This window comes from Chenopodium quinoa, unplaced genomic scaffold, assembly GCF_001683475.1.
Source record: "Chenopodium quinoa cultivar QQ74 unplaced genomic scaffold, ASM168347v1, whole genome shotgun sequence".
NCBI lineage: Eukaryota > Viridiplantae > Streptophyta > Magnoliopsida > Caryophyllales > Amaranthaceae > Chenopodium > Chenopodium quinoa.
Window position 1 is genome coordinate 774,748 of NW_018744069.1, and position 17,603 is coordinate 792,350.

A 17,603-nucleotide genomic window follows, 5' to 3' on the forward strand; every position below is an offset into this window, starting at 1 on the left:
ATTAAATCTTAAGGTTCTCTCTCTACTATTTCTGGAAAATTATCTCTTAAGTAAAAAAAATTAAGTCGTCCCAAAAAAAGAAATTCAAAAGCTATAAATAGAAAAAACGAGCGAAGGTGGCATGACAAGGTTGTGCGTGCGCACCACCCAAGCTGCGCGCGCGCACAGCAGGGTTTACACGCACGCACCCCTTGTGTCGCGCGAGCGCATTCCTGCATGGTGCACGTGGCCTTGGCTCCTTCGCTTGCTCGATCAAACTCCATGCTCCTGAGCATCCCTATCATTGGTGCACTCGAGGTGATGCTTGTGAGAAGGGCAACTCCTTTTTCTTCCAAGCATTTGAACATTCTATGCTAAAACGTTGCTTCAAAAGTCCTTGTGCTTGCGGAGCTAGCTTGAATTGCATGTTTGGATTCCCGAACTTCGCTACATCAATCTCCTTAAACGTGCTCGAGCTTCCTCCTTGATAATTAAATCCCGGGAAACTTGACACACCTACAAAACTAGTCAAAGAAACGAAGAAGCGAGAGAAATAGCCGAGAAATGAATAAAATAAAAGGAAAACCATTAAAAGCACGCATTTCTCTAAACTAACACCCAAACACGCAAATCAAGCATTATTCCCTAAAAACACGACATAAAAGACTAAAAACGAGAATAAAAATATAAAGAAAACCTAGCTTAAGAGTGTCATCAATGACACTCATTAGAGCAACATACCAATATAAACAAAACAGTCAAAATGATTGTATACTTTATTCACATATATAAACAACCATCACAATGGACGGGTCGAAAATTTAGCTTGCTGAGCCAGAAATTGTTTATTTACCCGACCCCTTGGTCGGTAAAAATACAAATTACTCAGCACGCAGGCCGGAAAAGTAAAATATTTGGCCGTTCGGCCGTAGAAGAAAATACCAAAAAGCCTTAAAGATTAGGGGAGGTCTCCAACATTGGCAGCCACATAAATCCTTGTCCTCCGGTGCCTGCTCATCATTTTTCTCATCCTCCTCCTGATCCTCGTCATCCCCTGAGGACGACTCATCCGAGGAATCAGACTCCTCAAGACCCTGGCCGCATTTTCCTCTGCCTCCTTCATGAGCTGGTTGTTTAACTCATTGCTTGCTACCTCAAACTTGGCTTTCCAAATTTGTTAGTTATAGGACGGCTGTAGCGATTCCGAAGCCATCCGCATGATGGATTCATAGTCCTCCATCATTTATTTGACTAGGGCCTTTTTCTCTTCCTCCTCCAAGGACTTGTAATTAGACTTGAGTTGGGTTTCTTGGTTCTGAAGTCGGCCCTTAAGATTTTCAACCTACCCCTCCAGGTGGCCAGCCTTCTCATTCTCTTATTTGAGGGGCTCTAGTTTGTCCTTGAGGCTCTGAGCCTTATTCTAGTGCTCGGATTTCCTCCCTCTCGCTGCCTCCAAGTCCTGCTTGACCTGGAGATTGGCCGACGCTTGGGAATACATTATATTAAGTGTCAGAATCTTATTTTGTGCAATCTCAAAATGAGATGTGTCTAAGGAGGAGGAGGCCCAAGCTTTAGCAGCCTTTACCTCTTTTGACTCATCGTTGAGTGGCATTCTTAGTCCACTCACGTGCAGCATAGCCTACATTCGGCCAATCATTGAGAATGATCAATATTAAGCAGCCATATGAATCACCCAAGGTGAAAAAATTACGAGTGATTTACCTCACAAAGCAATGCCAGGATGGTGTCCAGGTAAAGGGTACCCACTCTTAGGATGGTGTCTAAGTAAAGGGTACCGACTCTCTTTACAGAAACTTTGTCATCAGGATTAATAGTCTTGATCCTCCGTTAAGCCATTTAAAGGATAGTCGGCCTCTCTGGAATCTCTGCCAAATAAGAACAACATGAGTTAAACAATTTTTCAAAAAGATACACTGCCTTTTTTTACTACTGTTAATCAAATCACAGGGAATTAAGCCGATAGCAGTGTCGAATGGCTTACCACTCTTCGATACCCCCTTAGGGGCATCCGACTTCAAGGATGGTTTGACGGGGGTGGAGCCGCCAGGAACCTTCGTAGGCTTTTGGGCAATGTGCTTCCTGGCTTTGCTAAAAATGTCGACATCTCCACCCGACTACTTTTGCAGCTTCAAGTCTAGCTGTTTAGGGGGAGAGGGCTTGGACGAACCACCCTGCAATGAATTCACATGTTAGTATACGTGTGATTTCAAGAAATCTCAATTCATGTATTGGGAAAATGTTTCACATTAGGAGCTCTGCCTGACGGCTGCTTCTTGTTCGACCGCTTGCCTAAAATGGACGAACAGTAGTAGGTTGTACAATGTGCAGCCGGCTTTTTGTTGGCCGAGAGATTTGACATTGCTTCGCCTGCACACAAAATAATAAAGTGTTAGAAACTTAGACAAAAACAAAGATCATCAAGAGCAACTAAGCAAAGTAAATCCAAATGGCTTATTACCTCTCAGCCGCTCATAGCTAAGGCCGCAAGCGGCTAGATACATCCCATTAGATAGCCACTCGTAACGAGGAATGTAGATTTGTTGGGTTACCTCCTTCACCCCTGTCTCCTCATTGGTTTGAATATCCACAGTAAAAAGGCCTCGATCCAAGATTTGCTCTTGCGCCTGCCTTGGGACAGGAGACAGGGCGCTCTTTCCAGCCATCAGAGGAGGGTCCTGGTTCCACCAGTTATACCGCTTGTTTAGTAGGCGGTCGGGGGAGACTTTGAGCTCCAGTCTTTCCATTTATTCTCCTTCCCCACCGTGATCATAAAACCCTTATGGCTAGTAAGGGCGAACTAGCCGATCCCACTTTATTGGCGAGACTTGCTCAAATAGTGCATATGAGCGAATGCTTCAAAGCTAGGGTCCACCTCTAACATCTCACAGGCGGCAACGTAGCCCAAAATATTTACCCAAGAGTTTGGGGCTAGTTGCCAGATACCCAGTTGGTATCCATCAAGGATTCTCTCCACTACCGGATGGGAGGGAAACAAAGACCTGCTTTTATGGTCGGCTCGTAGCAGCCGAAGCCCTAATTGCCGTAGCTGGTCTTCTTTGGCCAGAAAACTGTGTCCACCGCATTCGACATGGACAATAAAAATTCATGCTCCATGACATGATTAGAGATGAAATCAAAGTCCTCTGCCATTTTCTCCTGCCTGCTCTTGGCAATGTGCAAAAAATAAGGAGCACGTTCCAGTCGACGTGAAGCAAACGACACAACCCACCCTTCGCCCATGTCTACCGAAAGGGACTCTCGGGCATCGTTAAATTTTGACCGCACCTCCTCCGAGTCAATGGATGCGCTGTAAGAGGATAGTGATTTGGAGTCATCATCAGAACTTTCTTCAAGCTGGGGGACTGCTGACTAGAGCCAGCACTGTCCTCCCCCATCTCTATATCTGGCCCCGATCCACTCGGCCCGGAGATTTGTTGTTGGCCATCTGACTTCTCCAGAATCGAGGAGTTCGGAATGCTAACATTGCTAGGTGAGTCCTCAGGAACCTCATAAACAGGCGCCCTAATGGAGCCTTCTAAATAAACAGTAGTGTAATGCCCCGACCTCTAACTCAGGCATTAAGGTAATCTTAGCAGCATAATTAAGCTAATTTGGTCGAGACATCACTGGTGTAACTCCTTCACGAGAGTTACAAGGTAACATTCATACCTAACATCCTTGATTTATATAATATAGACTTCTATCCAAAACAGACATTAATCCTACTTTAATAATAGAATATCTTATTTTGATATAAACTTACTAAATTCTTACTTGCTAATTAATAAATCATCTTAAAACTATAATAACTAGTAAGCTTCTTAAATCCTTTCCACTACGTGTTCCCTTTGTTCCAGCAGTACCTAACATAGAAAAATATAAAAACGGTTAGCCGAAGACTTAGTAAGGTACTCTAGTAGCGTAACATCAGTTCAATTAATTTTAGTTACTAAATTAGGAAGAGTAGAATAAATTAAAACAAATAATAAAACACCATTTCAATAAGCCTTCATTCATAACCATTATAATAAAATTATTATAATCATTATACATTTAACAGGGGTAGGATGTCTCCTACTAATAGGGGGAGCCAGTGCTCCATAACAGGAATGGGCCAGTGCCCTCATGGGAGCTATTGCTCAATCATATCATATTATATCTACATTTTCTTATAAATTAATAGAAATCAAGAAATTCCAGTCATTCAGAATGCTTTTGTAAAATAATAAAATATGTTTATAAAATATTTACAGTGAAACAAAACTCATCATTACAGTATTCTTGTGATTTCTCATAAAATCATTTATTTCAGGGAAAGATTTCAAACAAATCATAGTTATAATCCCGTAAATCATAAAATATATCAAAGACATAAATCACTTTTAGTTATCGTAACATCATATTTTAATAAACACATTTTGAAGGGAATTGCAGGTACTAGCAGTAGTCGTTACCTCGATTTACAGTCTGATAACCTTCTTGTCAGCCTTTATTCTATCGTTCTCACTAAGCTCTGAGATCCGATTCCTCCTAAAAATATAAATTATTGCACGAGTAGGGAAAATTATTAAAACTATATACTATTTAATTATTTTAGTATGAAAACAACATAAATAGTAAAATACTCATTTTATTAGCAATGGGTATATATATTAGTACGTAAGTACATATATGATACTATGATCATTTAAAAAAAAAACACAAATACTGCTATATTTTATAATCAATAAGGCAAGTTAAGGATTATTAATCCTACAAAATAGTAGACTTACATGGGCTTAAACAAAAAAAAGGGGCTTGACAAGATGGCAATCATTTCACTTGGTCACCTGGGCAGCTACGGTGAAGGTGATGGTGGTAGTGGTGGTGGCATTGCCTTGGGCAAATGGGAGGTTATAGAGTATAGCTTGTTTGTTGTTATAAACTTAAAAGAGAAGAAGTGAAATGATAGGATAAGATTTACGTAGTATGTGATTAACACAAATATTGAGCAACAAATCGTTGAGAAGCAAAATTTTGACTTAACCTCTTCCGTACTTAACCGTGAACAAAGAAGGGAGTTAAGAGGTGCCTTTTGTCATTTGTTCCATGGGGATAAGCTCTTAATTGGGCTAAAATTAATAAAATAACATTAATTGATTTGGGCATATAAAATTAAGCAACAAGTATAAGGCCTTCAATACTAAATTGTGAAGAAAAAGAGGCGGGAAGAGGTGGGTTTTGTCCTTCTGTATGAATAACGGTATTTTGGTCATTTTATTTTCTCGAGTAAAAATACAGATTTTGATATAAATCTTTAAACATACGGAACATAAAAATATTACTTAAACTGAAATACATTTTAAAATAAATTATTTTCCTTCGAAAAATTAGCTTCCGGAATTGTACAATATGATTTAAAAAAAAAACTTAAGACTAAAACATTTATTCTTGTTAAAATAGAGACAAAACTTTAATTAATCTAATAAAATAAATATTAGAGTATGATGAATCGGGTTTTAAAATATCGGGTATTATATCCTTACCCCCTTAGAAAAAGCTTTGTCCTCAAAACTGGAGCACATTCGAACTTGTAACTATTAATTTAATCATTGGAACGTGTATATTGTCACAATCCATAATCCTCCGAACTATATCATCATACCATTTCAAAATAACATTATATCCTTACATTCGTTTCCAAACATTACTCCTATGCTCGAATAAAGTTGACCATTGTTAAGAAAGTAGAAACTTTTACACATAGTTGTATGACGTACTACATAAAACCTTCATAATAAGGGAGAACTAAGTTCACAGACCATCAACATTAGCACGATCTTCATCTTCCTCGTTAGTTTTCATCATGTAGACCCTTCCACCTACATGTGGTCGTTGTGGGTTATGTGTTACCCTAACAACGTTATTGTCATTGTTACCTTGCCTCTGGTTTGTTTCACTTCCTGTTTTATCTGTGGGTGGTGGTATGGGACAATTCCTAACATAATGGTCTTGACTTCCTTATCGGTAACAGGTATTCGTTCCAGCCCAACATTCGCTTTCATTATGGTTCCTCTTTCCACACTTGGCACACCATAGAGACATGTTTCTATTTGCTTTATCATAACTTAGACTTCTATCATTATTCCTTTTGTCGTCTTGGTCACCTTGGTTTGGTCTCTTTGCTCCTCCATGGTTTCGATTTTCAATCTTCCTCTTATAAGCACTTTTTTGGGCCTCTCGAAGTAACACCACTCGTTCTACATTAGTTTCAACATCAATCATATCTTGATAAGAGGTAAATCGTTGAGTTGCTAATCTATCTTGATACTTCAAGTGAAAACCCCTTTCGAAACGATTCATCCTAGATTCTTCCGTGGATACTAATTCTGGTAAAAACCTAGATAGTCCCATGAATTTGTTTGCATACTCCAGCACACTCATTTCCCTTGTTGTATGTGAAGAAATTCATCCTCTTTCTGTCTCCTTAAAGATGGTGGGTAAACCTATCTCGCATTAATTCCTGGAGTTTGGTCCAACCAAATCTAGATTCATACTTCCTTTATTGACTTTCCACCATAAACTTGCTTGACTAGAGAGATAAAATGTAGAAAAGTCAACTTTCATCTTTTCAGGACATTGTAAGGTTTTAAACAGCTAATCCTTTCGGTTAAACTAATCTTCAAACTCGACTGGATCAGGCTTACCATCATATGAAGGTCGGTTGAGGGATGAAAACTTTTTGAACATTGACGCACTATCGTCTTCATTCGTATCTTTATTTTTCCGAGAATCCTGAACTAGTTCGGCTAACAACGTACTCACGTTCTCGAGTCGTCCCATTCTTTCTTCGTACCCCTTTATAGGTTGTTTCTCGGTGTCTTCCTCCTGGACATGTTCCTCGTGAACCATTTCATTGTTAACACAAATGTCATCGTTTGTTCCATTGGTAATACCTCCTTTGATAGACGACATTCTGCATAAAATAATCCATAAAGATGGCATGACAATAAAAGAAAAATCAATCCCTTTATCCTGTTCCTACGCTCTCACTCAAATCAGTTATATATCATTATAGGTTTCTATTAATACACTTATGGTCATAATATAATTATGCTTATTATACTAGGAAAAATCTTTCTAACCCTACAACCTTAACTCTACTTTCTAAACAAAAAATACACCTGACATAAAACCAATAAGGATTTATTTACGGCCCAGAATCTTTTGCTCTGATATCAAGCTGTAACGCCCCGACCTCTAACTCAGATATTAAGGTAATCTTAGATGCGGAATTAACCTATTTTGGTCAAGACGTCACTGCCGTAACTCCCTCACGAGAGTTAAAAGGAAAAATTCATACCTAACAACCTTAATTTATATAATATAGAAATCTATCCAATACAGACATTAATTCTACTTTAATAATAGAATATCTTATTTTTATATAAACTTACTAAAGTCTTACTTTCTAATTAATAAATTATCTTAAAACTACAAATAACTAGTGAGCTTCTTAAATCACTACATGGTCCATTTTTTTCAGCAGTACCTAAAATAGAAAAAAATAAAAACGGTGAGCCGAAAATTCAGTAACATAATACTCTAGCAGCGTAACATCATTTCAATTCATTTAAGTTAATAAATCAGAGAGAGTAGAATATATTAAAACAAATAATAAAACACCATTTCAATAAGCCTTTGTTCATAACCATTTTAATAAAATCATTATAATCATTATACATTTAACAGGGGTAAGACGTCTCCTTCTAACAGGAGGAGCCGGTGCTCCATACATATAAGGGGGAACTAGTGCTCCATAACAAGAATGGGCCAGTGCCATAAGGGGAGCTATTGCTCAATCATATTAGATTATATCTATATTTTCTTATAAATTAAAAGAAATCAAGAAATTCCAGTCATTCAAAATGCTTTTGTAAAATAGTATAATATCATTATAAAATATTTACAGTGTACCACAAAACTCATCTTTACAGTATTCTTGTGGTTTCTAATAAAATCATATATTTTAGGGAAATATTTCAGACAAATCATAGTTATAATCCCGCAAATCAAAAAATATATCAAATACATAAATCACTTTCAGTTAAATCGTAACATCATACTTTAATAAACACATTTCAAAGGGAATTGCGGGTACTAGCAATAGCCGTTATCTCGATTTTAAGTCTGATAACCTTCTTGTTAGCCTTTATTCTATTGTTCTCACTGAGCTCTGAGGTCCGATTCCTCTTAAAAATATAAATTATTGGACGAGTAGGGAAAATTATTAAAACTATATGATATTTAATTATTTTTGTATGAAAACAACATAAATAGTCAAATACTCATTTTATTAGAAATGGGTATATATATTAGTACGTAATCACATATATGATATTATGATTATATCTAAAAAAAATACTACTATATTTTATAATCAATAAGAAAAGTTAAGGATTATGTTTCGGATGAAAACAATGGGGCCTTGCCGAAGGCCCACTGAAGTGGCCGAAGACTGGTTCGGTCCAATTGATGCTGGGCCGAAGGTTTCCTGCACAGCTAAAACACGTAAACTAGCCTCGGGGGTGGATTCGAGGAAGACCCCTCCGATGCCGAAGTCAGACAATGCTTTGAGAGAGAAAGCTATGCAAGAGATTTAGTTGCTTGAGGCTTTGTTGTGTTGTATAAATGAATGAATTGAAGGCTTTTATACCTTTTCATATGAGGAGAGGAGAGTAATTGGGCCCTTAAATAGTCATGGGGTGACCATGGCAATTCGGACCAAAGGACTCTTGGTTGACTTGGCTTGATTAGAGGCTCGGGCCTTGACCTTGGAATATTGGATCATTTAATGACAAGGCCCAATGAGATAATTGGACCCAAATAGATGACTAGGGCCAATTAGTTAAATTGGACCCAACCAACTTGCCCCCCAGACCCGATTTGGAAGGATGACGGGTCGGGTTTGAATCCAATAAGAAATGGAGGGAAGCAAATGATCTAATTAAATCAAGAGATTTATTTTTAAACAGTTATTAATTAAATAACTGTAATTTGGATAATCAATAGGAAGTGGAATGGATAGTGGGCGGTTAATCAAGAGAGAGAGTGTTTAACGGTTAATTAAGGAGGCATTTAAGAGAAATTTGAACTTTTCGACCTTTGGGATTCTCCTTCCTGGAATTATAAGGTCTGATTCGCATTTCAACCTCATTTCTTCACCAACTTACACTCAAATTCTCGCGCAAACCCATCTTCGCTTCGAATTTCTAGCGCACCATTCTCGAATCCGAGTTCGATACTCAAATCCATCGCTTCCACTGATTTGACCGGCGTATTCTGGCCAATTTGAAGGTAATTTTCTTCGAGTTTTTTCGATTTTCTTGCCTTTTTTAAGGAAATTCTTCTTCTCCCTTCTTTCCTTCTTTGAATTTGGTTATGGCTCGAGAAAGGAGGCGTCAACCAGGTCGACGGGGTCAGGTTAGGGATCCCCGTGGCCGCGCCGATGTTTGGAACGGGGAACGAGCCGGGGAAGACCCAAAAAGGGGGATTTCGGTCGTTCCTTTAAACGCCGCGCCGCCTCAGGACGCCGAGGTCGGCGAGGTGGAGCAACCTGAGCAGAGAGAACGGGCTGGGCAGGCTGAAGATTTGCCCCCTGTGCTCTGGGACCTGCTTCCTGGGCATGCTGAATGGCAGGACGCCGAGGCCCAGGACGCCATGGTGAGAAATACCCCATACTCGTGGTGGGTTCGGCACGCCGAAACCTACCGGTTCGCCGAGCAAATTGAGTTGCACTACGACATTTTTGAAGAGGATAGGCACTGGTGCCGAATGCCCTCGTCGACTGACAGGATTCACCGTCCCCCTCCTGGGTATATAGGGGTGTACACTTGGCAACTACAGTACGGGCTTTGGTTTCCTTTGGATCCCTTCGTCAGGGACATTTTAATAAAGTACAGGATCTCCCTGTGCCAATTAACACCCGTTAGCATTCGGCGGGTGATGGCTTATCTCCGGGTGTGTTGGTTTTTTGATGTTGAGCCGAATTTGCACTGCTTCCGAAAGATGCATCAGCTAGTGCAAAACCTTCAGAGCACATACGGCCAACATGGGTCTTCAGGCTGGTGGCGAATAGAGAGCCGTCCCCATTATCTGACTATGTGGCCGAACGATTCCTCGGACAAGGATTGGAGAGGTCAATGGGTCTGGGTGAGAGTTCCCGCTGATCCAGAGCATCACTATTTTTTCGGGGCTCCCCGATACCTCTCCAGGCCTGATCCAAACATGTAGGATTTGGGCCCTGAGGACCCTGATGCCGCTCGTCACCCCAGCTACGAGCAAATGAGCTTCTTCGGGAAGCAGAATAACCCTGGGGGAGTTGGTCGAATGAGATTTATCCCGGCCAAATGGCTTCCAGATAACCATTACGTCTTCCAAGAGAAGATGTTGGCAGTTGTCGGCCTCAGCCGAAAGTACAGGGATGGTAAGTATGTTCGGCTGGGGCCGAGGACTTTGACTTGTTTAATTTTCCGCTTATCTTTGATGCTTATTCCCGTTGTCTAACCTTCGTCTGTTCTTTTCAGAGCTGAGCGAAGCTACTTCAGGGGTTGACTATAACCGGCTTGGGGTGAACGCTGAACAAGTCATTTTAGACCGGGCTCCGGCAATCACTGCTCCGAAGGACCGTCCGCTGCATCTGCACGAAACGGGCCTTCAGATCAAAGCTGCCGCCGAATACACCAAGCAGAAGCCTTGGTGGGAGAAGCGAGATCCCCTTCGGCCTTTATTACCTGAGGAAGCACAGGCTGCTCAGACAGCAGCTGACGTGTCCCGAGCAATCGACTCCTTGGAAGGAGGTGTTGGGAAATCTGGTGCTGGTGAGAGGGATATCCCTGCATCTGGAGCTCAGCCGAGGGTTCTAGTAAGTTCATGACTTGCTCGTTTTTTTTTTTTTTTTTTTTTTTTTTTTTTTTTTTTTTTTTTTTTTTTTTTTTACTCACACTTTGCTGCCCCCCCTTTCTGCAGTCTGAGGAAGGGAGCGAAAGAAGAGAAGGGAAGGCGCCTGCTCGTTATGAGGATCCATCTTCGTCAGAATCTGAAGAAATGGACGAGCAACCCTTAGCAAAGAGGAGGAGGAGGTTAGCCGTGCTGAGGCCTCGTTAGTTTCAGATGGGGATGAGGCCTACCGGGAGCATCCTCATACGGGAGCCTGATGAAGGCAGACGCTCGCCGAGGGCTCCCCATCCGCCGAAAGCTCCGGGTCCTCAAACCCCCCCTCCACCTCCCGAAACTCAAGAGATGGAGGTGGACCAAATAACTCCTGATCCGAAGGGGGGGTTCAGGGACGCCCTGCTGAAGAATCTGAGAAGCCGATTGCTGAAGGCTTCTCAGATGATACTGATAGGGAGGTTGACGCTTTTCTTCGTCAACCTGATCTAGGGGAGGAAGCAGAGAAGGTCGTCGCTGCTGGCCCTGGTGGAGAACAACTGGGCTCCGCCGAAGGAGAAGGTCATGCTGAGCCTGAGAAGGTTCAGGAGGTTCCGTCTTCTTCTTTCCCGTCCTTCCAGACACTAAACTCTGGAGATTTGGGTTTCTCAGCCCCCCGCATCACATTCCCAGAACCTGTTTGGGAACGAATTTGGGGCCAGAACCGTAAAGGGGCTGAAGGTTACTTCGGCGACCTATCTGGTATGTCAGAAGTAGACCGAGCAAGGGCGTGGTCGCTGAAGGCCACGGCAAGGATGGGAGAATCCAGCCGAAGGGTCCCTGACCCTGCAAGAGACAACCAGCGTTTGCTGATGTAGGTACTTAACCATTTAGTTGCTTTGCTTTGCTTTCATTCAGCTCTTCTCCTCCTTTCTGGCTTTCCCCTTTTTTTTATTATTTTATTTATTTTAATTGATGTGCCCCTGCAAACAGGTTGTGCACAATCAGACTCTTACTGTAAATTTGATTGACACCCTCTAAGACAAGCTGGAGCATGCCTGGGAGGATGCAAAGATTGCCCGGGAGGCGAAGCTTGCTGAGCTGAAACAGCAGGCTGCTGAAGAGAGGCAGCAACAGAGCGAAGAGTATGAAAAAGAGCTGCTGAACCCATTCAGACCTTCTGCTCTGCCATGGAGAAGGAAGTTTTTCCCTCATTGGTAGAAGGGGAGAAATTCCTTCAGGAGCAAATGGGAGTGGACATCTCCAAATTTAAAGCTGCCATCGAGAGCCGAATTCAAGAAGGAGCTGCTGCACAAGCTGAAGTGCAGCAGAAGTTGGAAGCTCTTGAAGCCAGCAGGATGGCTGCTGAAGAGGCTCATCAAGCTAAGGAAGTTCACCTTTCTGCTGCCCAAGCTGCTGCTGAGAGCCAAGACCAGAACCTGAAGGAGTTGGAGGATCAGCTGAGAGTTAAGGGAGATGAGCTGACCCAGGCCAAAACCGAAGTTTCCAACGTCCAACTGGAGCTTAATGAGCAGAATACTTCTTCCTCCAAACTCTCAGAAGAGTTAGAAAAATCTAAAAAGGACTTGGAGGAGAGTCAAAAGAAGTTGGCTGACGCTGAAGCCTTACTCCAAGTCCGCCTCTACACCCAAGAAGAGTATGAGATGGGCTACATAAATGGGTTTAAGGTGGCTCGGAGGTTGGCTCTCCATGCTGAGCCCTCGCTGGATTGGTCCAAGTGTGCGCTTTGGGCTCAGGACCCCGAGGATCCGCACATGCTGTATGCCACTCCTGCTGAGCATGAGATCCTTCAGGCTGAACAGGCCGAGGAGGAAGCTGAGCGGCAGGAGTTGGAGGCTGAACAGCGAGCCGCTAAAGCTCAGGCAAGGGCCCAATCTGCCTCCTCTGCTGCTGGAACAAAGACTGCCCCGGGGCTAGGCCCGGCTTATCAGCCTGATCCTCCGACTGAAGCATAGGAAATCGGGCAATCGTCTTCAGAGTCTTGCGGATCAACATGTGCTTAACTTCAGACTCGCCGCTTTTTGAATCTCTTTTTGCCTTATCTTTTTGCTTCAGCTTGTAGGCAGCTGCCGATATAGTCTTTAATTTATTTGAACTTTGTAGCTCGCTTTCTGAGCATTACTTTCATTAATATGATGCTTCTTCTTCGATTGCTTTGTCTTATTTTGAATGCTTTACTGTTTCTGAACTTTGAAATTTTTGCAAAAATTTGCTAAGTACAAAGCTTTCGGCTTGAAGAATTCCGCTGAATATAAACTTGCACTGATAGTGCCTCTTGCCCCCCGCCAGGAATCTGAAGACTCAGGTCTTTGGATTGCTGAGTTTGGTTTTGTTTCTTTAGCTTTCAGACGAAGCTGAATAAAAGATTTCTATCTTTAAAAATGGATATCCGAAACACAAGGCCAACTAAAGGCAATGTTTCGGATAATGGCTTTCTGGGATACAAGGCTCAGTTAAGGCAATATCCTAGACTTTTCCGTGGACTCATGTCTTTAGAGAGCAAGTCTTATTGAAGTTTGACTTCAGCTGAAAGACCGGTGTTCTTTAAAAAGACGAGTGTGTCAGAAATCTGAAACCCAGTTACCCGGAGGCGAAGGTTTCAGACGAGGCTGAATAAAAAATCTCCAACAGTTGGTGTTGTCCTTGATTTTCTGTCTATCTTTTAAAAATGGATATCCGAAACACAGGGCCAACTGAAGGCAATGCTTCAGATAATGGCTTTCTGGGATACAAGGCTCAGTTAAGGCAATATCCCAGACTTGTCCATGGACTCATGTCTTTAGAGAACTAGTCTTACTGAAGTTTGACTTCAGCTGAAAGACCGGTGTTCTTTAAAAAGACGAGTTTGTCAGCAATCTGAAACCCAGTTACCCGGAGGCAAAGGTTTCAGATGAGGCTGAATAAAAACCCTTAAAGAGTAGATAGAATAAAGAAAACTCGAAAGAATAAAAAGTTGCAAATACTTGTAGAAATGGTGGCTCTAGGGCCTTTCATTAATGATTCAAAGTGTACTTACAAGGACTGTTCTTCCCCGAAGGGTTTACACATGATATTTCTTAAGTACATCAGCATTCCAGTGATTTTTCAGCTCAGTTCCATCTAACTGACGAAGTCGGTATGTCCCTGGCTGAAGCTCATCACAGATTTCATAGGGTCCCTCCCATGCAGCTGAGAGTTTCCCATGGATTCGGCCTTTCTCAACTGCAGCAGCATTTTGAAGGACAAGGTCTCCAATTTTGAGAGGTCTTGCATGGACCCTTCGGTTGTAAAATTTGCTGATTCTCTGCTTAAGCAGCCATTCTGACTCGGGCTGAGTCTCTCACTTCATCAAGAAAATCGAGGGATTCTTTCATTAGGTCCTCATTCTCAGCCGAGAAGTGGTGCACTTGTAAACTTTCAGAGCCAATTTCCACTGGAAGAACGGCTTCGGCACCATACACCAACTCAAAAGGTGAATAGCCCGTTGCCTCTTTTTCCGTAGTCCGAAGCGACCAGAGGGTTCCTGGAAGTTCCTCTATCCACTTGGACTTTTGATCTTCAACCCTTTTCTTCAAAGCATTGAGGATTTGTTTATTTGCAGCTTCGGCTTGGCCATTACTTTGTGGATGACACACTGCTGAATATGCCAATTTGATGCCGAATTGATCTGTGTACTGCCTCAGCGGCAGATTATCAAACTACCTCCCATGATCAAAGACAAGGACCTTCGGAATACCGAAGCGAGTGATAATGTTCTTCCAGACAAATTTCTTGACGGTTTGTTCAGTGATATTCGAAGCTGCTTCAGCCTCAATCCATTTGCTGAAATAGTCGATGCCGACTATTAACCATCTTTTTTGGTAGGGTGCATCTGGAAAGGGTCCCAAAATATCCAGCCCCCATTGGGCAAATGGGAGTGGATTAAGGATTGGCTGAAGGTCTCTAGCGGGCTGATGGATGACTGGTGCGAATTTTTGACATTCACATTTCCGGACCAGTTCCTTAGCATTTGAGATGATGGTGGGCCAGTAATACCCGGCCCTCAATGCCTTGTGGGCTAAGGTCCTTCCCCCGATGTGGTTCCCGCAGATGCCGAGGTGAATCTCCTAAAGGATATAATCTGCATCTGTTGGTCCCACGAATTTCAGCAATGGGGCTGAGAAGGACTTTTTCAGAAACTCTCCTCTGAAGACAATGAACCTTGAGCTGGTTCTCTTTAGCTTGGAGGCCAAAATTCTATCTTAGGGAATTTGTCCCCGAATCTTGAAAGCTAGGATGGGATCCATCCAGCTGGGCTCTAGGTCAGCGCAGCACACTTCAGGTGCTTCGTCGACACTTCTTTCTCGACGCACTTCCACATATACGGATCTGTTTAGCTTAGTGAGATTTGAACTAGCAAGTTTGGAAAGTGCATCGGCTTGAGTATTCTGACCCCTTGGGATCAGCTGAACCTCAAAAGTTCTCAGCTTTGCAATGAGTGATTTGATCTTGGCAAGATAGGCTATCATGGAGGGCTCTTTGGCCTCGTAGCTGCCACTGATTTGATATGCAACTAGTTGAGAGTCTGTTTTCAGGCAGACATGCTCGGCTTCCAGAGAGATGCATAATTCTAAGCCAGCGATTGCTGCCTAATATTCAGCTTCGTTGTTCGAAGCCTTAAAAGAAAATTTTAGTGCATACTCAAAGGATTTGCCTTCGGGAGAGGTTATCACTACCCCTGCCCCCGAACCATTTACGGTGGAGGATCCATCCGTAAACACGGTCCAGACTTTCTTTTCATTGTCTAGCGTTTCTTGGTACGAGCATTCAGCCAAGAAGTCCGCTAGAGCCTGAGCCTTAATGGCTGTCCTCGGCTGGTAGCTGATGCTGAATTCGGTAAGCTCAAAAGCCCACTTGGCCAACCTACCAGATTTTTCAACTTTGCCGAGAACTTTTTCCAGCGGCTGATCAGTTAAGACCACTATCTGATCGCAATCAAAATAGGGCCTCAGCTTCCGAGCAGCTACCACTACTACAAAGGCGACTTTCTCGAGTAGAGGGTAGCGAGTCTCGGCATCCGTTAGAGTATGACTGACGAAGTAGATCGGTTGCTGAATTTTGTTTTCTTCCCTCAGCAGCACTGCACTGATGGTGGCTGGGCTGACACCCACGTACAGATACAAAGATTCTCCCTCTGCTGGGCTAGCCAGTGTTGGGAGCTGGACCAGATGCTTCCGAAGCTGCTTGAAGGCTTCTTTTTGCTCTTCTTCGCAGACAAGCTCTTTTGTCTTTGGGAGTTTCAGGGCTTTGAAGAAAGGTAACCCCTTGTCTGAAGCTCTGGAAATGAACCTCGACAGGGCTGCCATTCTTCCGGTGAGCCGCTGAACATCCCGCTTTGTTTTCGGCTCAGGAAGACCGAGCGCTGCTTTGACTTTGGAGGGATTGGCATCAATCCCCCTCTTGCTGACCATGAACCCAAGGAATTTCCCTGACTTCACGCCGAAGACACACTTCTTCGGATTCAACTTCATTTGGTGCTTTCTTAAGGTGGCGAAGGTTTCAGCCAAGTCCTTAACATGGTCCTCAGATTTTTTGCTTTTAACGATTGAATCGTCAACATAGACTTCCATGTTTCGACCGTTTTGATCGGAAAAAACTTGATCCACCAGCCTTTGATAGGTTTCCCCCGCATTTTTCAATCCGAAGGGCATCATTTTATAAGTACGCCCCGGCGTTCGTGACGAATGCCGTCTTTGCTCGATCGTCAGGGTGCATGAAGATCTGATGATACCCCGAGAATGCGTCCGTGAAATTAAGCAAGGCATGGCCACTTGTCGAGTCAACTAACTGATCGATCATCAGCAAGGGATAGAAAACCTTCGGACAAGCCTTATTTAGGTCCGTGAAGTCAACGCACATTCTCCAGGTGCCATTGACCTTCTAAACCATCACCACATTTGCCAGCCACTCTGGATACTGGCAAGGCTCGATGAAGCCTGCGTCCAACAACTTTTTGACCTCGGCTGCAATGTCTCGGTTCTTATTAGCGGAGTAATTCCGCTTCTTTTGCTTAATTGGCCGACACGTTGGGTCAACATTAAGCTTATGGGAGATGAGGTTTGGACTTATCCCGGGCATATCAGCTGCCGAGAAAGCAAACACATCTCTATTGTCCCGAAGGAGTTGATTAAGTTCACAACGGGTGTTCGGATCGAGGTCCATCCCGATTGTTACGCATTTTTCAGCATCTCCTTCGGTCAACTCAAACATTTCAGTCTGCTGGTCCATGTCCATCGCTGATGGGCTGGACTCTTCGCAATCTGGCCTACTGTCTATGTCAGCAGGCGTCCCAGACTTTTTCTTCTTCGGCTGGCTCTCTGAGTCTTTCAGCTAAGATGAAGAGCCAGCCCTTTCTTTTTCTGGCCCTTTTTCCCTGGGCACAGAACCTTGGGCCGAAGCACTTAAACCTTTCGGCTTTTTTATGCTTGGCTTTCTTTCTGTTTCTTTCTCCTCCTCATCCTCATCGTCGTCATCTGGGCGACTAGTGGATGGCTTGAGGTAGTTGCACCTTCGGGCGTCCTTTTGGCTGCCCTGGATCCTTTCGGGGAAGCCGGCGTCCGAGACGTAAATCATCAGCTGATGATAGGTTGAGACGACCCCGTGGATCTCGTGAATTATGGGTCTCCCAAAATCACGTTGTACACTGAAGGAGCGTC

The 17,603-nt window shown here is 43.0% G+C and overlaps 1 protein-coding gene across 1 annotated transcript; it reads left to right on the forward strand.

Moving 5' to 3' along the window:
* Window positions 1-12,266: 12,266 nt before the first annotated feature.
* On the forward strand, window positions 12,267-12,884 carry LOC110691159 (chromosome partition protein Smc-like). The gene has a single exon (XM_021868076.1). The coding sequence runs from the start codon at window positions 12,267-12,269 to the stop codon at window positions 12,882-12,884; it is 618 nt and encodes a 205-aa protein (XP_021723768.1).
* The last annotated feature ends 4,719 nt before the right edge of the window (window positions 12,885-17,603 follow it).